The 24,647-nt window shown below is 37.7% G+C and overlaps 3 protein-coding genes across 9 annotated transcripts; 1 reads left to right on the top strand and 2 right to left on the bottom strand.

The window, feature by feature from the left end:
* Positions 1–73: 73 nt before the first annotated feature.
* On the top strand, positions 74–22,263 carry LOC124304600 (E3 ubiquitin-protein ligase Ubr3). The gene is made up of 29 exons (XM_046763041.1): positions 74–875; positions 1,018–1,231; positions 1,344–1,472; positions 1,623–1,900; positions 1,983–2,227; positions 2,348–2,465; positions 2,593–2,772; positions 2,925–3,151; positions 3,280–3,435; positions 13,103–13,284; positions 13,394–13,533; positions 13,625–13,767; positions 13,840–14,006; positions 14,084–14,327; positions 14,437–14,596; positions 14,726–14,899; positions 15,029–15,193; positions 15,423–15,604; positions 15,757–16,189; positions 16,270–16,415; positions 16,509–16,655; positions 16,772–17,080; positions 17,164–17,392; positions 17,494–17,703; positions 17,791–18,044; positions 18,152–18,502; positions 18,609–18,740; positions 18,821–18,960; positions 19,088–22,263. The coding sequence occupies exons 1-29, from the start codon at positions 623–625 to the stop codon at positions 19,203–19,205; spliced, it is 5,826 nt and encodes a 1,941-aa protein (XP_046618997.1). The 5' UTR covers positions 74–622; the 3' UTR covers positions 19,206–22,263.
* Positions 3,609–12,154, bottom strand: LOC124304604 (uncharacterized). Of its 6 annotated transcripts, none has more exons than XM_046763068.1 (9): positions 8,884–9,151; positions 6,348–6,934; positions 5,987–6,128; positions 5,775–5,906; positions 5,472–5,692; positions 5,118–5,338; positions 4,755–4,990; positions 4,414–4,561; positions 3,609–4,329 (listed from the first exon to the last, which is right to left on the bottom strand). In XM_046763068.1, the coding sequence occupies exons 2-9, from the start codon at positions 6,879–6,881 to the stop codon at positions 3,981–3,983; spliced, it is 1,983 nt and encodes a 660-aa protein (XP_046619024.1). In that variant the 5' UTR covers positions 6,882–6,934; positions 8,884–9,151; the 3' UTR covers positions 3,609–3,980. The 6 variants fall into 6 exon arrangements, with proteins under 6 accessions (XP_046619024.1, XP_046619021.1, XP_046619023.1 ...); XM_046763065.1 differs by having other exon boundaries at positions 6,348–7,053; positions 8,927–9,151; XM_046763067.1 differs by having other exon boundaries at positions 8,927–9,151.
* A 434-nt stretch (positions 22,264–22,697) lies between the features above and the next one.
* On the bottom strand, positions 22,698–24,260 carry LOC124304617 (small ubiquitin-related modifier-like). 2 transcript variants are annotated; one of them, XM_046763086.1, is made up of 5 exons: positions 24,103–24,260; positions 23,914–23,982; positions 23,711–23,788; positions 23,316–23,387; positions 22,698–22,932 (listed from the first exon to the last, which is right to left on the bottom strand). In XM_046763086.1, exons 1-5 carry the CDS (start codon positions 24,115–24,117, stop codon positions 22,870–22,872), a joined length of 297 nt encoding a protein of 98 aa, XP_046619042.1. In that variant the 5' UTR covers positions 24,118–24,260; the 3' UTR covers positions 22,698–22,869. The 2 variants fall into 2 exon arrangements, with proteins under 2 accessions (XP_046619042.1, XP_046619043.1); XM_046763087.1 differs by having other exon boundaries at positions 23,914–23,976; positions 24,103–24,241.
* Positions 24,261–24,647: the final 387 nt, after the last annotated feature.

The following is a 24,647-nucleotide window of genomic DNA, read 5'->3' as shown; positions in this document are numbered from 1 at the left end:
GAATTCTATTTTGATACGGATATTTATTGACGCTGAATTTCTTGGTTTAAGTATTATAACTAAAGGCTGAACGAACTCGAGGCGACCGATAGTTGTAATTGGTCAGGTATAATTGGTGGTACGGTGGTTTTGCTGGTCCGTGAATGTGATTTTGCCCGATTTTCAGAATAATCGTCGCCAGGGCATTCGAGCTCGGGTGTATTTCGTGTATAGAAATTGACAAAGACAACGTCCGCACGCAGAGGCCATTACCAGACGTGTATGTTGCATAGTTTTCCTAATCGTGATGCTGTCAAAATTGATGAGGGGTACATATTCTACGGAAGATACGTGCTGATATGGAGGTGGTCGAGGATCCCTGGATTTACAGGGCTATTTTACTTGGAAGGTTTCCCAAATATAGTAAAATATCAATAAAAAAGGAAGCCAATCGCACGCGATACGATTTGGGGAAAATTTTCATAATAGTTTAACGATCAGCTGTTAGACGCGTACAACGACCCGTCGTATCGCCACCTCGATCACGTCATAGCCATTTAAAAAAGATAACCTTTCATCTTCCTTTTTACCAATTATATGTCATTCGAACCCCTGCCATTCACCAAAAATTAAATTCCGAAACATGGCTTCGACCTCCAATACTTCGGCCCAGGTCCTCATAAATAAAGGGAAACGCGGTGCTGCAGCTTACATTCATGCCGAATGCAGCAATCCGACTAACAGTAACATCTCATCTTCCGGATCTCCGACTTACCTCAATGAACTTCTTGATATTCTTCTCATACCGAGCAAGGCTATCGACGACTGGGAAACAATTGATTGGTGCAAATGGTTAATGGCTGGCGGTAGAACACCTGACGAATTTACAAACACAGGTGAGTAATTGCATAGTCAGAGATTAGCTTCGAACTTAATTCGACTTTTGCATGGATCAGCTGCTTAGTCTTACATGATTTGAATTTTTCTCCTTTCATTCGTTACTGCTGATCAATATTTGACCCTCGTTATCATCCTTAGTGAGAATTTATGACAACGCTACAACCTGTGGACTTGTATGGACTCCCAATTTTGTTGCCTATCGTTGTCGCACCTGTGGTATTTCCCCGTGTATGTCTTTGTGCACGGAGTGCTTCAAGAAAGGTAATCATCACCGTCATGACTTCAACATGTTTCTCAGTCAAGCAGGAGGAGCCTGCGATTGCGGTGACACATCAGTAATGAAAGAAACAGGGTAAGTTTTTCATGTTTTTATTAACTAAATATGTTCAAATGTATAATAATTATGATAAATTAATACTTACTGTGATAAGCTTAACTACGATGATGTACTGTTGATGTTTCAGATTTTGTGATAAGCATGGACCAAAAGCTGCAGTCAATAAAGTAGCTGCACCATCAGATCTAATGTGTGTCGCTGAAGCAATAATGCCTAGAATTATTCTACGCCTTATACAATACCTGCGAGATAATTGGTACGTTACTTCGTATGTTTGTATAACAATATTTTTGACGAACTGTAACTACTGTTAAGGATCCTTTGTGGCTATAGTTATCCTAGCCCACTTTAATCCAACTTCTACTACCTGATTATACTTAACCTAGGTTTCACTCTATGTTTTCAGCAAAGTAAAGGCTCCCGATGATTATAGACTAGCTATACAAGATGCTGACGCTTATCTCACAATGCTGTTAGATCTCAACAATATGGGAGCGTTGATGCGCCACGTTATAACATCTGCGCTGACAAATCCTCAAAAATATCGCAATCTTATGGATGCTGCAGCTGCCTCTAGCAGTTCTGGTCAGTCCGAGTACGACAATTACTGCCACAATAGTAATGAGATCTATCAAGATGCAGTCAAGTCATTGCCAAATCCTGAACCACCCGATGAATACAAAGGTAAATTAATTTATTTTGGGTATGGGCGAGGCAAAAAACTTATCAAGTGATACGATTTGTATCTTATTCTTGTAAATTTCAGAATGTGCATCGCTTCAAGAACATTTGAAGCATTCTACGTTTTTGGAAGAATTAGTATTTTGGACAGTAGCTTATGAATTTCCCCAGAAACTAGTCTGCCTTTTGCTAAACATGCTTCCTGATCCCGATTATAAAGAAGCTCTGACTCGAGCTTTTGTCCTACACTACAGCCGAATTTCTATGATGTTGGAGCGATCTCAAGATCCTGATACTCTAAGCAACCGAGTCGTACACATCAGTGTACAGGTAATCTTGCACTGCTACTTAATATCGACCATATTCAATGGTCTATATTTATTTCGGTTCGTTTTAAGGTCGAACATATATTTCTCATTTTCATACAAATTTCTCCATTTTTCATTTTAGCTGTTTAGTAATGAGAAATTAGCTCTGCGCATGGTAGACCAACTGAAATTATTACATGTGATGGTGATCAGTCTGAAATACATGATGAGCAAAATCCTCATTCAGAACACGTTACATGGTAAGAGTTCTTTCCATTTACTATTCCATAACATTGTGAGAAACCAGTTGATGGATAGTTATCAACTGAAACACTGACTTCATTCTTATAATTATAAACAGGACTTTAAATGTATGAAAAATTACAGATCCAGACAAAAATTTTCACTACGTAGTAGACTGCGGACGCCAAGTGATGAAGGAGCATTGTTATTGGCCACTTGTGTCAGATTTGAACAATGTCCTCTCACATAAGCCAGTCGCTGTGCGATTTATGAGTGACGATAGTCTCCTTGAGATGTGGTTTGACTTTCTGTCTATGTTTCAAGGTATATTTATCAATAGATACGATTTTCATTTAATATTCATTCGCATTCGTTTTCCCGATGAAAGATTTATCAAATTGTTTTCAACTAATCCACTGTCATAGTTGCGTTTATTGTAAGGATTTTTGGTATTGACACATTGTATTTATGTTTAGGCATGAATGTAAATCAAAGGGAGATGAACGAGCACGTAGAATTTGAGCCAAATACTTACTATGCTGCGTTCAGCGCAGAGTTAGAAGCCAGTGCTTACCCAATGTGGGCACTTGTGTCTCACCTAAGAGGTCCAGAGAATCTGGTGCTTAGTCGCAGGGTACTTACAGTATGTTTGACAGCTTTACAAGACTGGTTAGATGCCATAAATTACACCCATCCAAACGTGGTGAGTCAGTTATTATTAACCAACGATGAACCTGTTTGTTCTGAAATATTTGTGACGAATAATCCTTACTCGATTTGTTGTCAAGTTAAGTGTAATATAATCTTAATGAACTTTTTTTTTGTTTCCAGAGTGACAGTCTGCAGGTGTCATTTCATCTGCCTCTTCACAGATATTTCGCAGTATTTATGTGCCAAGCTGTCCAGCAACAGGGAGCTGTTCTACACGATTTATTACCTCCCACCGACATGTTGCACCTCATTATGATGCATCCGCTGCGAGTTCAGGTGAGTGTCAACATTTTTCCTTTTTTTTTCCTTCTTCTTAGGGAATTATTTTGTCACTGAAAACAAATTATGACAATACCTTTGCGGGAGCTGGAAAAATACGTGAAATCGTAACTCAGTGGCCACAAAACAGCAGGAAGGTTTTCTAGAAATCTGTGAAAAAGCGGTGACTGACATTTTACTTTTTCATCATTTAATCAAATTATTATGATTTTACAAAGTATATAAAGTAGATTATAATAGTTATATCTTTACGTAATGCAAAAGAGTATATTTATTCTCCTCAACTTGAGTTGAGGTACATGTTATATTAATCACAGGCAACCTTTGAGTTGTGACTAAAAGTGCAATAACAGTTTTTCACGGAAGTATATTCCAATCTCTACTAATTATAGTTACACACACAAATAGAATAACGAGGTTTTACATTACAGAAAATTCCATACTTTATAATAGTGAATGATAGTTTGATTTTATGCAAGCGTCTTCGAGATTTCGTTTGTTTTTCTGCTCGAATATACAAAACTTTAGTACTGCATTTGATCTCAATTTATGTGTGGTAGTGTTATCACATCATTACTCTTATTATTGATTAGTGGGGTGAAAACAAAGTGCTCAAAATGTAAGTGAGGCGCAAAGTTGTACGTTTTAAGTTTCGGAGCAATGTATCCACCAAATCCTGGTCTTCCCTTATGGTAAATTCCAGCTCCTGCAATAGGGACCCGCGGGTATGGCGCAACAGGTTGCGTATCAATAAATGGTACTGTGCTTTGCCCCGCATCTTTATCCAAATCTGACGGACTGAACATCATGTATTGATCATGTTTTGAATCTGGTATCGATGCTGCTTGAGATCGTGTTGATTTATCTGGTCTATCCAATTTCAGAAGTGTTCTGAAAACGTAGACGTTTCATTATAAATTTTGAAATTCTATAAAGACGAAAGATCATTACGATAAAGAACTATGGATTTCGTACCTTGGATTTTCCCATGTCGCATCGGTATTGTCGTTTCCGTGCCATATACTCTGTGTATCCGGATTTATTAGGATTCCAGTAGTGAAATTAAACGGAGTTGTCATTATTTCCAGGTTTATATGAGCACCCAGTTTCCTGAACTTCACACCTGGTTTTTTTTTTTTATTCCCCACCGAGAAAAATGAATCCATTCAATTAGAATAATTTAATATAACATTGCGAGCCCTCAAACTGTATAGATAAAATTCAGAAGTTTGGAAAATCTAACTTTGCTTCAGTGCCTTGTGTGACATTTCAATCGTCTCTCATTGACTATTCCCATTCAATCTAACAGAACATACCCGTTAACAGATGACCTGGGGGAGCCTTCAGGTCATCTAGATCGATAGCTCTCTGGTGCCAAGATAATGTCAGAAAATCTGTTCCCTCAATTACTCCGTCACTGTAAATAGAGTACGACTCCACAGGCTTCCATTCTGTGACATTGCTAATTGTTCCGCTTGCCAATAACTGGCCCTGCTCAATTTGGATGTGAATCATTTTGTTGACCTTCACGAATTTAATTCCAGTGATTACTCTATTTGTTAACAAAAGAAAGTAGAGAATTAAAAATTAAAAAAGTAAACGAACTCAATTTCAGAATTCAATTTGTCTTTTTACAAATCTTCACTGCAGCACCAAGAAAGAATTTTGGGAATATTTACTTATTAGATTCGACGTCTGCAACGACTTTGCGCAAGTTGAAAAATCGGTCTGAATCTCTGTCCTGTTCATCGCAAGAACATACGCAGTAACTGCAATGCCAAAACAGCCATCTCCACCAGCTATCCACCTTGGTTGTGCCTTGAGAACACGTTCCTTTTTCTCCCAATACGCGACCGTTTTCATATTCTATATAATTGTATCTTCGATTGCTACTTGTTTCCTACAAAGTCAAACATTCGATTAGTGGGACGCATTAGTAATCTGTATTCACAGGCAAGTATTATTTCAGTGAAAATAGCTTTTCCCATCTTTTTCAATATCCAATTATGTGGCTAGTGTAAAAAAAACCTAACCGCTGGACATATCCACATGTCAGAATCGATGAATTGGCAATTGTATACTGCTCCATTGCATTTTCGCTGTTTCTTGCAATATGCATCTTTTGGGTTGCAATTCACTTCGGCATAACTGTAGTATGCGCAGTTTTGACCACATGTATTTTTTTCATTTAAGTCAAGTTCATGCACAATATAAGACTGCAGAAACCAATTCAACTCAGTGCTCGTTTCTGGTCCTGTGAAAAATATGCTAATCATTTTCTTATCACGGGTCCTTCAATGTAATAATGAAAAATACATTATATATTGTCTTCTGACCTCTGTGTTGGGGATCACATTTCCACAAATCTGGAGATGCAAATGCCATTGCCGTCTGTATAGCCTGTGAGGTTTCTGCCATGCGAGCTTCGTACCTACTTTTCGTCAGCCGTATCTCTTCGGTAAAATTACCTGAAAATAGGGTCATGATTATTCGGCCTTCAGAAATTCCCTAAATTTTGTGTCACGAGAAAAAGCATTCCTCGGTTTACCATTTTTATAAAGCTTTAGCAACAGCCATGAAAACTGCATCATCGTGTATCCTTTGATCTCAGTAACTGCAATACTGTTGTACAAATTGTAGAGCAACTGTTGCGGCGATTGATTGTCATTGCAAATCGTTCTCTCTCCTTCCTGTAACAAAAGTTTCAAAATTAATATTTATCCTTCAATTATAGAGGCTTATTACTCCTGATATCCAACCTAGCAAAATCAATGTGTGAATATCATTTTTTTTTTTTTTCCGTTTGAAATATTCATTCACCAAATTTGTTTTCATATATTCATCGCAACTTTACAAATATCAGGGATCGATCATCTTGTTTGTGAGCTATTTCTAGTATTTCGCTGTACCTGATAGGCCGATGCATAAAGTTTTTCATCAACAATTAAATCAAAGACTTGATAGAGCGCAGTCAATATGGAGGCGTTCGCATCGAACAGTATCGTCTCTGAGAAATCTTTCCATGTTTCTTCGTCGACTGGCAAATGACTTTCAATCGAAGCTTGCTGAAGACGTCTGAATGTTGTATACAGTCCGTCGATATTCCGTAATATGTTCTCAGCCCTTGCCCAAATGTGTAACGATTGGAGGGGTTCCAAATGTTTTTCTCTCATGTTTGGAAATTCATCATCAAAAATAATCCCAAACTTTGCGTAAGCTTCAATTATCATAGCCACAGATTTCTTCCGCATATCTGAGTCGTACATAGTTGACGGTATGTTGAGTCTTTGTACCAAATCGGACTCTACTTTCATCAAGTCATGCCTTATGACATCCACCTTGGATAGTTGTATTCCATTTTCAATGGCAGTGACAGCAGTGATCAGCGACAATAAAAAAAAAAACTTGAAGTAGCCATCCATCTTAGCAATCGTTAGAATCATTCAAACTGCATCACTGGTCGTTCATTGAGATTTTTTCCCTCTTTATTAATGCACTGTTGTAAAAACGAACAATGTTGACAAAGGAAATGTTTATCAAGTTCAGTTTGTGGTGAGAGGTTTATGGAGTTATTTATATCATATTTCTCTTCCAGACTCTGCTAGTCTCTCCTGGCTGAAATGATTCACTTTATGTAATCATGTTTCATGTATTTGTTTATCTGTTCTTTCGTCGGAACTCAGAATTACATTATCGCTATGGAATGACTACAGTTATTTGTATAAAAATTGTCAGGAGTCGATTTGGTTTGGTAAAGTCCTGAGACATTGTTAAATTTATTTTTCTTTTCATAATACAACAACAATGAAAACAGGTAGATGATATTTCGTTTGAATGATAGTATTTTGTTGAAAATACCATTTATTTTACAATCTGGAATGGTTTTTCGGTAGAAATTATTTATTTTTTTTTCTAGATCGTGATCATCATTTGAAAATGTGAATAACTTTAATAAAGACTGATGTATTGTTGCACGTGCAATATGAACGTTACATTCGCGTGTAATTACGAAAGCGGCAATTAACGGTCGAGCTTGTTTAATTCTTATTTAGAGTACAGGCAAAGCTTAGGTGCGTGTGCCAAATGCTGACAATACGACACCACGTGTATTCTTCTCATGTGTCCCCCACGTCTCAAATGACAATTTTTTTTTATCCCAACACCCGCAGCTGTGCGTAACCCCCCCAACGCCTTTATCCGCCGTATAACATCACCTAACAAGTATGTGTCCTATTAGTACGTACATGAGTGATGCGATAGGTGGGTGCATACTTAAGGGGGTGCCCTAGGCGATTTCGATATTATCGTATACATACATCTCCATATATCGAAGTCCACGTATCTTAAACGCGAAAAAGGCCTTACAGTCCCATTATATTCACAATTCTGAATAAAAGACACCCCAATACATTTTTATTCGACTCAGAAATAAAGAAATGTCACGGATTCTAAGAAATCGCAATACCAAATTCGTAGAATTCATGTCATTTATTTATTTCTGCGCCAAATGAAAATCAATTGGAGTGTTTTTGTTCAGCATTGTGAATACAATGGGACTGTAAGGCTCTTTTTCAGGTGCGAGATACGTGGACTTCGATATATGGAAATATTTATGCCACCGTCGAAATCCACCAGGGCATCCCCTTAAAACTTCGATTACACAAAAAAAGAGAAGCGCAACATTGCGATTTTTAGCGGAATCAATTTAGAGTTCAATTTATTATCCCCCTAGACTTCAGTGACGAATACAGTTTGCGTTATACGCCGCGGTAGTTCGCCGAGATAATATCTGGTTGAATTGTCAATACCACTATACATAACGTTCAACAACAGGGAGCAGAAACGTTAAACGCCGCTTGTTGTCACGATTGTCTGTACTTTTCTTCTGTCGGCAGAAATTATGTTAAATACAGGGTTTGGATTGTAGAACGTCGGTGACGTTCAACATAATCTAGGGAGAAACAATGCGAATGGTTGGAAAATTATATATTGAATTTTGCGTACCCGAGACAACCTGAGTTTTCCGCAATCGTACAAGCAACCAATTACCGCGGAACATGTCAAGTATATGGCGTTGAGATAGGTTTTACCGTAATTTAATTGAAAATAACAGTTCAGTTTGGGCAACTAACACAAGTTTACCGTTCAAAATGACTATCGTGATTCATAGATACAGTAACCTCATTCGCATTTATGTATGAATCAGTTCTAAGAACGAAAGTTTCTTTAGCCTTTTCGCTGTCGACGTATTCACGGTAAAAAGTAAAAACCTCTCACGAATGTAGTCTAATTGCAAGTTACAGACGGTTCGAAATTCCTCGATCAGCACAGTTTCCCTCTTAAACATCCATAGTCTCTGGGATATCTAGATAATTGTGTTGGCATTGGGCGGATTTCGAAAAGATAATGGCAAATCGGTGCAGTTGGGATACCCTGTTTACTTGCCGTGCCTGGGTGTAGGGAATGATGGAAGAGATAATAATTACACCGTATCACGTGACAAATGCGCAATTCAGACAGCCGAGTAGAGAAACTCACGTCGATACACACTGAGAAACTGAGTATTAAAAAAAAAATATTCCGATACTTGAATCGTGTGACACTTTTGTTTCGCAAGTAGGTAGACAGATAGTTAGGTATAGGTATGTATCGTTTTACAGCGAGTCAGACGTGTCGATCCACACCACGTCCCAGCTGTACTGAATATTCGTTGTCGACCTCAGTTTGGTTTGAGGTAGGGGAACTTTTAAGTCCGCTTTAGCAGTACCGCCTCTCACACCTCAATGAATCTGTGTGTTTGTTCGTATATCTACGTGCATCCTCTCGTTTTCACGGCTATTTCTCTCTCTCTCTCATCGCCCCTTCCTCCCATAACTAAACACTGCACTCATACGTCATGAGTACGACGTTTGGAACGTAGCGACGCGCATGCTCGGTTCAACTGCTACCCATTATTAGTCATTGTTCCGTTTGAAAATTATCCATGTATTCACTTTTCAAACGACATTATGGGTTACCCCCGGTGTGGAAGTGAAACGAGCTCACGCGATATCCTTCAGCGTGTTTTAACCTTCGAAGATTCGAAGAATAAAATAACGGCGGTTGAAATGCGTCAGCGCAACGTTATTCACTAGCCTATAGTAAATATTGAACTTTGATATTGGCCAGATAGATCTCAAAGCGGATAATGAATATTATTTCCAAGATTCCCTAGGTTTTTCCTCAAACAAAATGTTCGCCGTCTGTCATGTCATTATTTTGTAACTTCTAAATCCTGGAAATGCCGAATTAACTGCATGTATTTACTTACCTCCAAATTATTGACAAGAAGCTCGATAAGATTTTGATTTGAAAATCCGTGCTTATCCGGTACTATTAAAGTGTGAATTCTTTCAAGTATTTCTAAAATCCCGTCGTGAGGTGCGACGCACCATTCGACAAATTTTTCCAACGTGAATCTTTCGAATTTATCTTGTGCACTTGCAAAACGTTTGAATTTATGGTAATTCAATGACGTACGAGATATCAGGGCGTTCAACTCGTTAAGATGATTCGTCAGTTGAGTCTGTTGGTGTATTTGACGAATAATATTTTCAAAAGTTACCGCAGTATGCATTTTCGAGCTATCTTCAAAGTTTTCCAGCCTTTGGTATAGCTGGGTAATTTTATTCATTATTCGCTTCTCGCTTTTCTTCTTATATAAATCATGATCAATGAAGTCCTCTCCCGCATTTTCGCCGAATAATTCTACCAAGTCGACTACTTCGTTCACTACCACTTTCCCGAATTGTAGAACACCCGAAACAGGTGCTATAGTCAGCGGCGTTGATCCCACGTTGGCGCAGCGAAGTAGTAATACGTTTATGACAAAGAATACTTTTGCAGATAGCACCGCGTTACGCTTTTTTACAATTTTACTCTTCATCGCAAAGCTTTGCACACTTGCGATTTGAATTAACGCGACACCGGCGGCTTCTTCCAACGATGAATCGAGTCAGGCCGTTAACTCGATAGCACGTCAGCGCTGAATCGTCTCTCTGTTTCCACACTTCGACGACCAACTGTGGTAGGCCGTGTTCCGTTCACTGCGTCCAGTTCAGGACTAATCCACCGAACTCATTTGGCCGTAAACGCCCGAGTTGCAGCGTCAGCTCTTCAAAATATCGCGCCAATTTATTGTGGTAGGGGTTGCAGCCGCTACCGAACTATTTACGGACTGCAAACCACGGCTTCTACGTGCCATCGAATTTTACACTTTGGGGTGCAAAAAATCACGTCACGTGATTACGCTTTCCATTTCATTCACCACAAAACGAAGAAAATTTGTTGAGGGTGGTTTCCTACTCATTATCTGTTTTTTCCTTAAAATTCTTGGTAAAATTTTAACTGGTTTACTTTTTATAGACATAAAACTACCGCTTTTTTATGTTATCTTGTAATTCGTTTACTTTTTGTTGTTAATATTCTGTTACCAAAGTCCATACTAATAACAGCTCTTCTCAATTTATCGTCGCACATCCTGGTGCGTCCGTTCTGTACTGCGATCTACGTTACAGACGTTATACGTCGATTCGGCTAATGATACGAAATGAGCAACAAAGATGTTACCCCCTTTTTTTCCTGATACATTAGTACTTTGGACAAATAGATATAGATCACCTATCAACGAACAAAGTCCCGGTAAGGTACTCGTTGAAAACGAGTTGGCATATCATCAAGTCTCGAAAAAATTTAAAGTTTATCGTAATTTAATAAAATTAAACCATTTCTATATTAATCTCCTAAAAGTATTATACAATGTTCGGTTAATGTTGTAGTGTGCGTAAATTATAACTCACCTTCATATAGTTTACAAGAAGATCAAGAAGCTTCCGAGTACCGAATCCATGTCTGTGTGGTATAATAAGAGCGTGAATTTTTTCGAGAATTACCAACATCCCGTCGCCATGTGATACGCACCATTCGGCAAATTTTTCCAGGGTGAATTTTTCGAATTTTTCTGGTGCATTGGCGTAAAGTTTGAATTTATCGTATTGCTCTGATGTATCGGTTATCTGGGAATCTAATTCGCTGAGATAATACGATAACTGAGACTGTTGATGCAGTTGTCGAGTAAGACCGTCTATCCTCACCGCCAGACGAATCCTTGAATTTTCTTCAAAAACGTCCAGTCTACGGTACACGGCGGCGATTTTTTTCATTATTCGCTTCTCGCTCGCAGATATAAGTAAATCACTTCCTACATAACGGTCTTTGCTGATGTCGGGGTACAACTCCATAATTTCAAAAACGTCGCTCATTATTTCTTTCCCGAATCGCAGTACATTCGAAATGGAACCCACCGTATCCGACGCAGCCGATGTTTCACATTGGCAAAGTAGATGGACGAAGAACGCAAATAAAGTTAACACTGCGTTACGATTCGTTAATACTGACCACATGGTTGGGCCTGTATTTAGGGGTTAACTACCCTAGCTTTCGAATGAAAAAATAAACCAGTATTTGCTGGTTAACTCGATATTGATATTTAGACTTCGTTTTGCAAGCACGACTGCCAGCGATGCTCCACCGTTCTTTCTCCTTTGGCGTAAAAATCCGTAAGCGACGATGGCTTGGACGCCGGCGAAGATGGACTTCTATCAAAATGGCAGATAAAGCGAACTTAGCCGTTTGCGGAACATCTGCTCTCGTACTTTTACTTGGATCAACTGCAGACTCAGCCTAACAATCCTCCACAATTGCTGTCCATGGCAGATGCGGCCTCGGCATCTATCACTACCACAGATAATTACTGCAAATAGGGGGCTTCCCTCTTATGTGATGATTTTTGATTGGTTGCCAACTGGACAACGTGTTTTGACCACCAATGAAAATTGTTGTCAGCTTGGGCCCCAACATCTGAATAAATAAACCATTTAGCTTATCGGCAACGAAAAAAGAGACAAGGGTTTCCCCACATTGACGTATAGGGTACATATTATTATTATTCCTATAAAAATTATATGGACGGTTCATATCACAGTTGACGACACTTGAATCGGTTACACATGTCATAGAGGTCGTTAAATCTTATCTTCGAGTGATATGTAAGAAGTATTATTTTTATAAACCTCTGCAGCCAATGTATGACTGTATGATGTAAATAAGAAGGAGGTTTCGAAACATACTATGCGTAGAGAGAAATTCGCATGTGCGTTTTTACTTGTATATACGTGGGTACGCAGGCAATAGTTTATGTATTTATTACCCCTGCATATCAAACTTACCGAATTGATTGGAATTATATGAATGATGATATACTATTAACATATTTTCTGCATTATTTGCAATAATAATAGATTAACTATCGACTGCTGGATGAGCATCCAAACCCCACACTCCGTTTGTCAGTAGTCGCACAAGATTAATCAGATATAAATAACACCTTGAGATTGAGATTAGTAGAAATTGTGGTGGAATCCATAATACTGCTCTACTTATATGTTATGTTTTCACTTCTCAAGCTGTACACATCCACCATGCAAAATTACATGAGCCAAATAGGTTTTTGCGAGATTTGTCCGAAGTATCTCTAAATATATTTTCCACTACAGTGCAATTGTCTCTAGCCCACATCGCCGAGATTTGTAAATCAAATGCATAAAAATTACATTACTTGTTTCAGGTGGCCTCTTATGAAATCCATAATAAATTATGGGTGCGAAATGGTGTTCAAATACGAGGTCAAGCAATGACTTATATACAGTGCAACTTTTGCAATTCGATGGTAGACGCGGACGTTTATCTGTTACAAATCTGTGCCATTAAATTGCAGCCTGAGGTCTTTTTGAAAACCGTTATTGACAAGTAATGTATTGCATCTTATTAACCATGTTACTGTACAATTTACATCTGTACCTATCCTTAATGTACCAAGTTACGTATCCATGCCACAATCTATTTCATCATTTCACAGATTTCATGTGCGCGAATGGATGAGCCTGAACGTTTACCACCCACCACAAAATGAGTATTTAGAGGGAGAGCACGATACTCCCATGCTGGAAAGCTGCCTGACATTTTTAGCGACTCTTGTTAGCGTCCGCACTAATTTAGGCAAGATTTTTTTACAATCATTCACTCTTAGTATTTATATCACAGGATTCTGAACTCAATTGGTAATTGACCGCAATTTATCTCACTTCAGGTCTTTCAGATCCTGAATTATCTTGTCTAGAAATGGTCACCCTGCTATGCATAGGTGACAAAACTCACAGTCAACTTATGGAACTTATGCCCGAACGATGTGGGACTACGGCTAATAGGGAGTTCGAAACCGTCCTCGCTGAGGTATCCCCGTCATTTTCTTCTCTACAAAAAATGAATTTTGGATAAAAATAAATCTACTCCCTTATCTCACAGGTTGCACAATATAGAGCACCCAGTCTAGAAGCCAGTGGAAATATGCAGCAGGGAATGTACGGACCAAAAGCACGCGTTTGGGATGAGCTATTCGATCCTCTTCACGTTTTACTCAGGGCTGTACATCGCACAGATTTTCAAGTGTCTATGGACAGATTTACCGAATAGTAAGTATCACCGTCAGGCTCTTTGCTTTACTGTGGTCCATTTACTAAGCTACATGGCTCAATAATCAAATTGACAGTGTTAAACAAACTGGACAACTTAAGAGTGGCGCAACACCGTGGCCTCCATTCCGTCACCCTGCTCCTGTTTCTTCCGACTATGATGATCCGAGACTTGTCCTGCGTTCTCGAGTCTTCCACGCAATGATCCTCATTGTACTGTACAAATCTGTGAATGGTCACAACGTTTCTGAACACATCATGGCTTTGACTATTTATTTACTTGAAATGGCTGTCATGACCGCTGAAGTTCCTGAAAAATCCGTGAGTATTTGGTGATCCAACTTTTTAACTTACATGATTTTTCATATAACAACACGGGCGACAGATAAAGTCAGTAAAAATTTCAACATCCACTGATATTCTTACACAGGCGAATCCAGTTTGTCGATACAGTGGTGGAGGGGCATCTCATGTAATAAAAGACATGGACTTAGCAGGCTGGTATGAAGGAGATAGTTTATCTGCAAATCTGAGGACAATAATACCTCGTGTAACTCTAGTCCAAGAGCCTGAGTCAAACAGTTCTGACAGTAAGTATTTTTCTCAAGCATAACTTGGCGAGTTGGAGTACTGTAAAAACAAGTTGTTATTATTTGTGTTGCTTTTATCACATTTTGCCCTTGTGACGAAAATAAATCTTTTTTCCATGTACGATACAGGTGAATTTGAGTGGGAAATCCATGACTCCGTGACAGACCTCTCTACTTCTTTAATGCTGCACGATGAACGACACGAAGTTCTTGCATTGCCGCCATTAGATATTACCGAGGATAACGAGGAAGCAGCTCCTCCAATGGATCAATACCCTCTACAAGCTCTGCCATCCACTGGTGGTAATGTTTCATTAAGAGATATTAAAATAAACGAACAATAAACAAATCGAAATATATTCAGTATAAGTTTCTGATGAATTTCGGAATAAATTTCCTGTAATTAATCTAACTAATTAACACATACTTCAGGCGAATACAGCATGGTACCTGAAGACGGAATCGTCGCTTTAGCATCTCGTACAAACAGTGATGATGATTTGGTACCAACGTCGCCGAGAGCTCTACCACAATCAACCGATGAAATAATGACTGTGGCTGTAGCTCTTTCCGAGCCTGGTCTTACACCCGACGACGGTATGTCCAATAATCAATGAACTTACATGATGTTGTAGACTAAGGATGCGTCTTGACTAGGCTGTCTGGTATTCGCTTTGGCGGATATTTTGTATTTACCTTCTCTTTAGCTCATTTTCGAAGATAATGTAATTTCTTGGGTGCGTTACGAAGATAAAGGTCCTTGTGAAGAAGAATTAGGCAACACCCACGAAGTAAATTATTTGGAACATGAGTTATTTGCCAACAGGTGCGATCGGTGGTCAAGCAGCTTTACCTCCCACACCTCTACGCCCTGCCGTTATGCCTGGCAACGACATTGTGTCCACACCAATGATGTATTCTGGACTTAGTATTAGAGGGGTAACGTCAACGGAAATTGTCCCATCTACTTTGAATCCTCATAATCATTTTAAGAGGAAAGAACCTCAGGTAAAAGAAATGGACTACGTCAACTAAATTATTGAAGCTTTCGTACAGTATAGATGTTTTTTCTTTTTTCATCGAATTTTCAGCAAAAAAAGTCATGGAGTCATTCACAGGTCGTATTACATGATTTTTTTTTCTCTCTTTCCTGTTTATAGTCTGGATCTTCTCAACCTCAAACAGTCAAGGTTGGGGAGAGTATAATCTCGTTGCTGCTTAGGCTGCATTCGCAGTTGTCAGGGGTGCCGGACAGCTATAATCCTGAACAATTAAATCAGACGACTGATAATGAAGCCGGCAGTAGCAGTAGCAGCTCAGCGAGGATTCATCCGCGAGAATCTCGGATTGGTGATGGTCCATTTTTCATATCTCAACTCTTGAATAAAATTGGAAATCTAGATCCTGTATGCAAGGAAAATATTACGGAAACGAGAAATAGACTTTGGCCTCGTATGCATGAGGATGAACAATGCGAAAAAGAAAATCGCGAGAGAGAGGAAAGACGTAGGAGAGCCAAAGAGAGACAAGAAAAAGTTTTGGCAGATTTCCTTGATCAGCAAAAGAAATTCATGGAAACGAATATGGAGACTGGTGAGTGAAGGAGGTGAAGAAGTAATTGAAAAGTTTTGTGTACAGTATTTGTGATAATAAGCGACGTTAACATTATACAGACGAAGCTGGCGTATCGAACATGGACTGTAGCGAGCAGGAAGAGCCGACAAAGTTAGCTAGTAAGAAAGAATACGACTGTGTAATATGCAATCAAACAACTGCCAGCAGCGAGGACAAGCCAATGGGTCTTGTGGTATTGGTTCAGGTAATTATGCTGCTGATAGTATTGTGCTCAATTCTTCATACGCAAAAAAGCTGAAAACGAACCCCAATTTACTTGAATACATATCTCATACAGGCAACAAGCGTAATCAGTCATGAAAGGCAACAACCTGAACGACTTGTGCTGCCTACGTCAGACGAAGATCCACCCATTTCCAAAAGTAACACCCGGAGTGCACATTTTGAGCAGAGGATCTCCGAGATGAATCGAGACTTTGACACTGTAAGTTCGATATTTGTGTTTTTTTTTTTCTATGTTGAAACTTCTGAGGGTATACTTTTATCCTGTAGCCAACACATATCACTTTGTTTATATTTAACGATTGTTTGGCCCTCCAGCCATCCTGGTTGTTGTCCGTGAATATTGGTTGGGAAGGCGGAGTTCACGTTCAAACTTGCGGGCATCACTTGCACCTGGACTGTCTTAAGTCTTACTTGGAATCGCTGAGAAGTCAACACCGTCAACAAAATCTTGCTGTCGATAGAGGAGAATATTTCTGCCCGCTCTGTAGGCAATTGGCTAATTCAGTCTTACCCTTGTCACCACAGCTCGGAGAGTGCGCTGCCGTTGTCCGTTCGCGGCACGCCTCTCCTATGGCTATTCTGACAGAACTTAACTCCTTCCTCAAAGAAATACAACGAAATCCAGTAAGAATTTAAGAGCAACGATGATATTTATTCATCTGAGTATTACAATCAGGTATAGCAAAATCTAGTTTCATTACTTTCAGATATCTTCGAACTTAGCTGTCGCCATGGGAAAGGCTATGGAAGATATGACGAGTAGTACTTACTTAAGGTATAACCAAAGGAACGCTACACCTAGTCACCAAAGTTTGTTTCTCTTCGTTACTTCTGTAGCACGGACTAATTTTGAGATAGAATTGGTTCAGAGAGGCGGCTCTTTGTGTACAGCATCCGCAGTGTCTGTACCGCTCACACCAAAACGGGATTGCATTGGTAATGCACGGGTCTTATTAATTGAGACGTGAAAATATTATCTGTCTTTTCAACGGTGAATCATTTGCAATAATTAACACGTAATAACATTTATTTTCCAGTTGCCCTTCTTCACGTGCTCGCGATGCACGCAAGAGTATTAACCAATTGGCCAGTATGGCAAACTTGGCAACAACTTTCGGGACTCCTTCCTGAACCAGCGGCTCCACTTGCTTTGACACTAATTGAGAATGAAGTTCCGCTTTTACTCAGGGACCCCACAGCTCTTCTGATACAATTCGTATTGTTACTTCCTCTTCACTTAGATCAGAGTACGTTGCGTAAAATTAAAATTGAATTTTTGCCAATTTCTTGTTAATTTATTTATTCAACGTCACATGGTAATCTTTTCTCGTCAGCTTATTTCTCCAGTGTGGTAAAAGTCGTCTACAACCTCCTCTATTACCAAGTGATCATCCAAATTAGTTACAACTTGTCGCACGTGGACAGAAGTACCCTGCTGAGGCGAGGCCGAGCTTGCCAAGGAGCTCCAACCACGTTGGAAGAGGCTCTTTACTCAGTTGTCAGCTACTTTAGTAATACTGAGCTTTATCAGCGTGGTTCGACTTTAATGCATTCTGCTAGATTCAACATCCAATTGTTGGAGCCTCAAGTAAGAGAGTAGTTTGATACTAATACTGGATCTTACCACGAGTATTGACATGTAGCATTTTTTTTTCACTGGCAACTCGAAAACAACCATGCTTTATTTGCGTATAGGTTCAAAAGCTCTGCCTGCCTTTTCTACGGGTAGCTGCTCTGCTACGATATCATTTATATGAACAGCCGTTACCTGTGGTTCGGACCCCTCAAACCGAGTTTGTTCGATTAGTTTACTATTTAGAGCTGGTCACAGAAGGTATGGACTGGGAATGCTTCAATTCGGCCGTAGCACTGAATTGGCAAGACAGCGATGCAAGCATGGCTGTCCCACGGCTATGGTTAGATCAATTTAATGCGTTTGTTAATCGAAGCGTGGACTCAGCCCGGAGCTTGATCACCACCCAACATATATACTGGCAGGTTCCAAAGCTACTAAATCTACCAAGGGAGTATGAAAAAATCTTCACGGTAAGAAAACAAGTCGAGACATTTATCGTCAATAAAAATAGTTTCTGAAGCATCTTATCATTAATTAAAATACAACTGATTTTGAAACTTATTATTCGTACAACAGTATTACCACGAACGGCAGTGCCGTCAGTGTCACTCTGTACCCCAAGAAACGAGCATATGTCTTTTGTGCGGAACGATTGTCTGTCTTAAGCAAAATTGCTGCAAGCAACAAAACGTTTGCGAGGCTGTTAAGGTACGATAAATTCACATGCATTCTGTTATTAATGTGCATACAAACAACTGTTGAAACCAATAATTTTATTTAAAATTCAGCACTCGGTTGACTGCGGCGGAGGGACTGGTATATACCTGGTTGTTACGTCAACGTATGTTATTGTGATACGAGGAAAAAGAGCCTGTTTGTGGGGTTCTTTGTACCTCGACGAGTTTGATGAGGAGGATAGGGATCTGAAGTGAGTACTGTTATTTTCTTGACTTTTCCTACATTTACGATCAATGGTGCGAAATTATTATCAGATATAGGAATAGAAAACTTGGATAACGACAATATGCGAATACATTTTTTCCTGGCGATTACAGACGAGGCAAACCTTTATATCTGAGTCAGGATAGATACCAGCTATTGGAACAGCAGTGGATTGCTCACAGATTTGACCATACAAAGAAAACTTGGGTATGGCATCGTGACGCGTTATGACTAGTTACATTATTCAACAGTCAATAATCCAACACAACACATCAGAAATACATGCCTAATATTGTTTCAATTTTGATTTTGATGTGTAACGAGTGATCCGATGCCTCGCCAATGATGATAATAACGCTTTATGGAATAACACGTTGCTCTGATAGTTTATAGTTAATATATTTATTACGCAGCAATGTTTCGACTAGGCATAATAGTAATATTATTATTAATAATAGTAAAAATAAGAATAATTATCGAAAGTATTAAGACGCGATGACAAGAGCTGGGCTAAATTTGTTTATATTAATAGATCTTGAGTAATCGTATTGGAAGTTTATATTGTCCCAAGTCAAACAATGTATATTTTATTTAAGTATACATACATATACATGAAAATGTCTTAATAAAAAAAAAAAAAAACTTAAAACAAATAAAAAAACATAATAATTATGTAGTATCTGCTATTAGTGGTCGCGTTAGGCCGGCAGTAATTAAATGAATAATTTATAAGTCGCTGTAACAAGTTCAGTATTTGAAGAACTGAGTGTTTTTGCTTGGCGACAACCAATAGATAGAAATTCAATCTTTAATCAGTTATCAAAAGAACCCAATTCCAGGATGAAAAATGCGACGCAATTGTTGAACTGAGGATGACCTCATTTAAAATTCGATTTACTGTAACAATATTTAATATTAGAAGAATTGATAATAATTTGTTGGCATCTCGTATAAGGCAGTTGAAGATAGCGAACGAATATTCAAGATTATTCACGAATAATTAATACTGAAGTGTGGAAGTTTTGGCAGTTACTTAAATTTGCGTGTTGAATACTAACATCAATAATAGTGATAATGATATTATTAACAAGCGTAATAATAATATTAATAATGATAGGCTGTGTATATGATACGGTGTAATTTATTCACCCACATACATATTACTTGTACATCTTTAAGATTTGAATACCGACTGTTGAAGCTTTCTTTTCATGTAGTATTAGGCACCTAGTCCTGAAGTAAAGGAAACTTATCTATCATCAACCCGAGAAAAATGAGAAAAATATCGCGAAATTATTTTCGTCGTCATATCGAAATTCCCTATTTCTAATCCTTACCACTGTCTAGTTGAAAATGCAGGAAACATTTCGCTTACTCTTGAGAGGGGTATCGAATAAGATATGTGGTGTGTTTTACTTTTTTTCTTCTGTATTTAATTCTTTGGTTGCAACAGAGGCATTGGGAACAAGAAATTTATAAATGAAAAAATATACGAATGTATCTGTTGTCCAATGCAACGTAAATATACAGTAAAATGGAAAATTTGTAAATCGACCCATTGTTAACAAACATCTATGCCTGGATAGATTGTAACATGGAAACAAGTCTTATGTGGTTTGTGGGTTCTTGAAAGTAAAAATATATCCATGTTTATAATCAACGAGATGAGTAACAAGTAGAGTTTAGAGTGGTGTCAGATGTACATTTAAAAATACGAAGAAAACAATACAAAAATAAAAATCAATTATGCAAAAACCGATAAACGTGATTGAAAATATTAACAATATCGCTATATTTCACTCCTCCTAACACCGTTGATTTTACAATTGCGAACTTGTTTTATCGATTGTTTATATCGATCCCGTGTTCATTAATTACGCATTGCGTTACTTTGTGTAAATAACATACATGATCTATTATTTTATAGCCATGTTGTTACATGTTGGGCAAAATTTAATTGTGTAAGCATAATCATTATTGAGTATTGGTAGTTAAAAATAATAAAAATACATAAGCGAATAAAATCAATTCTACCATAGTGAAGAGACTACTTATTTTATTGTTAGATATAATAATAATAATAATAATAATGTCATGAGAATGAACGTGATACTAATACATAGTTATTCAACATTTATTCAAATCATTCTCACGATATCTCTACTTACAATCGGCTATGTACTGAGAGGACTTATTCTAAAAAATCGTTCTTAAAGAAGTTTCTAATGTCTTTCTCATGTAGTTCAGTTCTAATTGTCCAAAGAGATTATTGCTGTTATATTGACCACGGTTGTTCGTAAAGCAAAATGATAAGTTTTGCACAGATAAAGTGTGATTAAAACAGGATTCTATCATTTTATAGTTGAATCATTTCTATGACGGATGTTTAGTGGTCATACTGAGTAGTTAAAAACTAGAAAATTGGTGAACCATTAATTACCTACCTTAATGTTCTGTAATTTCGTTAAAATACATCTCAGACTTTATTTTGACGTATAGTTTCATTTGAATATCTGAACATGCAGTAGCACTACGTTGCAGGAGTGTGATTCGATATAATTATTAGTATAAATGGATAGTTTCAATTCAGGGTTCTGTTGTGTTACATCTAAATACATTTCTTTTTCCTATTTGTTACTGGGTTAATGTATGCACATACGTTACATAAGTACCACTCTGTGGGGAAAAATCAGTTACACAATGATACAAGGTTTCCTTGCTTGCAATGTAAAATTTTTTTTCTAATCTAACTTTATTGAATAATTATGTTAATTGAAATGACAATAGTTTTTAACGTTCTAATAATTAATCATTTGGCATGCTACTTTAGTGATGATTGTACAACTTATTCAAAAATAATACAATCTGCGGATTTAGTGGTCAGTTTGTACAGAAAAGTCTAAATAGACTTCGCAACCAATTCTCTACTTTTGATACACTTGTAAATTTACCGTTTCTTTGCATACTTGAACTAAATTTAGTAATAATAGAAAATTGTTACTCCAAGATCACCATAATCTTCATATAGTATAAATGCACGTGTAGTTGACAATTATTTTCTCATTTCTCTAAGGGCATTATTATTGTGCACTAAATAATCCCGACACTATTTTCATGCATTTTGATTATTGAATTTCTGGTATTCTGGAATATAATTTGTGAAAATACATTTCAAGGATGGTGAGTTCACCAAGTATAAATACCAACGTTTTTTTCTGTAGGAAAACTATATCATTGTACGAAAACAGTGATTTTGGCGAAAAATATTGTATGTACTTCATTAAATCTGGTATCTGTGGGAAAAATGCCAAAAATTCGAAGTTCAGATTTGTTTCATAGGCCTGCAGCTGGTAATTAGATAAATCGACAAGTAGATATGAAAACAAATTTTCAAGTATTGATTTATTGCGGATAGTAGTGAATTAATTTGACGTGTGACAATTTTGAAAGTTCAATATCGCAACACCTAGGTTCTACCGTATTTATAAACGCGAAACCAGATATTCGACGATTGCATTGCTATCTACAGATAGTTTTAAAAATCATGGTTAGTAGCATTGTGACAGTATAATTGTCAATCTATGCGCTGATAAGATAATAATCGCAAATTGCACGCACTGTTAGACGAGATTGTTTGTAGACGATTGAGCGCAGCTCGAGAGCAAGGCTAATAAACAGAATTCGTCAACCCGTCATTATGTTATAGGAATGTAAAACAGCACATCGAGGGTAAATTGTTGAAATTAAATTACAAATGATTTTTTTAAACATACATATGCATATCATTAATCTTGTCCATTTTTTTGTTTTTTTTAGATTCATTCTTTTTATACGTTAATCACTTTCACTTTAAACATATTAAAACCAAATTACATGGCCTTTCCCTTTTGATCCTTCAGTACTGACCACCCGTCTGCTCCTGATAGACTTCAATGACATCGTCATTTTCCATTTCCAACTGAAAAAATGTTGAAAATCACTACGAATATTGAAATATAATATTTGAATCAGTTTTAAAGGTAAAATTTTTGCGCATTGCTGTTGAAAGTGAAATTGAAACTTATAGTGTCTCAATCTTCGGTATACGTATTTGTTTTTACACCTTTTGTCTGTACATTTTTTCAGTGTTCTAGGTTTTTAAGAAATCGGAAAAGATTCAGGATGTTCTCAGTGTTAACTACATTATACAAAAGTTGATAGACTCAAAAGTTTAGAAGTAACGTTTATAAAAATTGATATTCAGAAAACTACTGTTCGCCAGGAGATCCAGTGTTTACACACATTGTTAAAAATCATATAATTGAAATAATGAGTAGAATAGATCTTGGCAAAATGGCGTACCTGCTTTGGCGTTTCGTCATCATTAATTCTCTTGCCATCAAAAAGAAACCTGAGCGATGTCATTGGAACTCCCTGATGGAAAATTATATCATAAATTACTATGTTGATCGATGATTCAGAGATTAGAAACTTGGCATAACTTGGGGATAAGATAGTGCGAAATTGAATAATTTGACTAAATTTAAACAGAGCTTGCAATTATTTGTGATTAGATTCTAGCAAACAATGTAGCCAAGTATCGATTAACGGCGACTACTGTTTTTCTTCGGATTCCAACAATAAACAAGAGGGGGAAGTTATGTCGTGATAACAAAAAAAATTTTTCTTCCAAGTATCTTAAATTATAAATAATTACTGTCGAAAACTATTGATAACCTAAGACTTATTGAACTAACCACACGATCGCTGTAAGATTTTTTCAGCTTTCCCATTTGTGTGGTCATCTTAACTCTGAAGTGAATTTCATTGCTGTCCTGTGGAGGGGAAGAGAAAAAAATAGAATTTAACAAAATTTAATTCGTTGTTGCAAGTATGAGGTTAGAGAAGTCTTCCTTATAATTTGTACAGCCAGATTTTTATATCCTGTGATGATACTCACATTTCCTACGACTTTGAGTTTGATATACTCTGAATTCGCGTCACCTGGGCCGGCTTCGGGCTTCTGTTCCTGAAAGACGGAAAGGTTATAGCGGGCTGACTGTAAGCGAGGTAAAATTGGTCTGGCAGAGAAATAAAGAAATTGTAATTATGGTTTGAGGTTTGATTAGTTTCTCACAGTTACTCTCACCTGATTATCGGACATGGCGACTCTGTTGAGAGATAATAATTCTTTCTTGACCACGCGCCACAACGGCAACCAAACACAAGCAGGCAATATGGCGCCACACTTTTGTCAAATCCACAGCCTTCTATTTCTCACATCGGTACTGCAACGGACGCAAGGGGGGAAAACATGAAATGTATATATTCCGAGAACGAAATAACGAAGCGTATTCGTAAACGCACACGAAATATTCAAGGAAACCCGTCAAGTATATGCATAAGTTCCTGCTTTCCTTACTATTATTTAACAATATGTCCTATTTTCCCGCCAATCATCAGTCGGCCATTAATCGTCGATTGAATTTTATTTGTTTTCAGCATCAATAATAATCACGGTAAACTTCCTTCTTCAATTACGTCATCGTCAGTTCTAGCTCGAATTAAGAATAAGAGTGAAAAAACGACATCTAGCGGGAATATACAGGCTCCACTCTGTACGCACTTCTTGTCTGCTGTACGCAATTCCAATGGTTCAAATTTCAACCGCCATCCCTCATCAGGCGTTTGACA

The sequence above is a fragment of the Neodiprion virginianus genome, chromosome 5 (assembly GCF_021901495.1).
Source record: "Neodiprion virginianus isolate iyNeoVirg1 chromosome 5, iyNeoVirg1.1, whole genome shotgun sequence".
NCBI lineage: Eukaryota > Metazoa > Arthropoda > Insecta > Hymenoptera > Diprionidae > Neodiprion > Neodiprion virginianus.
Note: the sequence above shows the minus strand (reverse complement) of the source record. Positions and strands in the feature narration are given on the sequence as shown.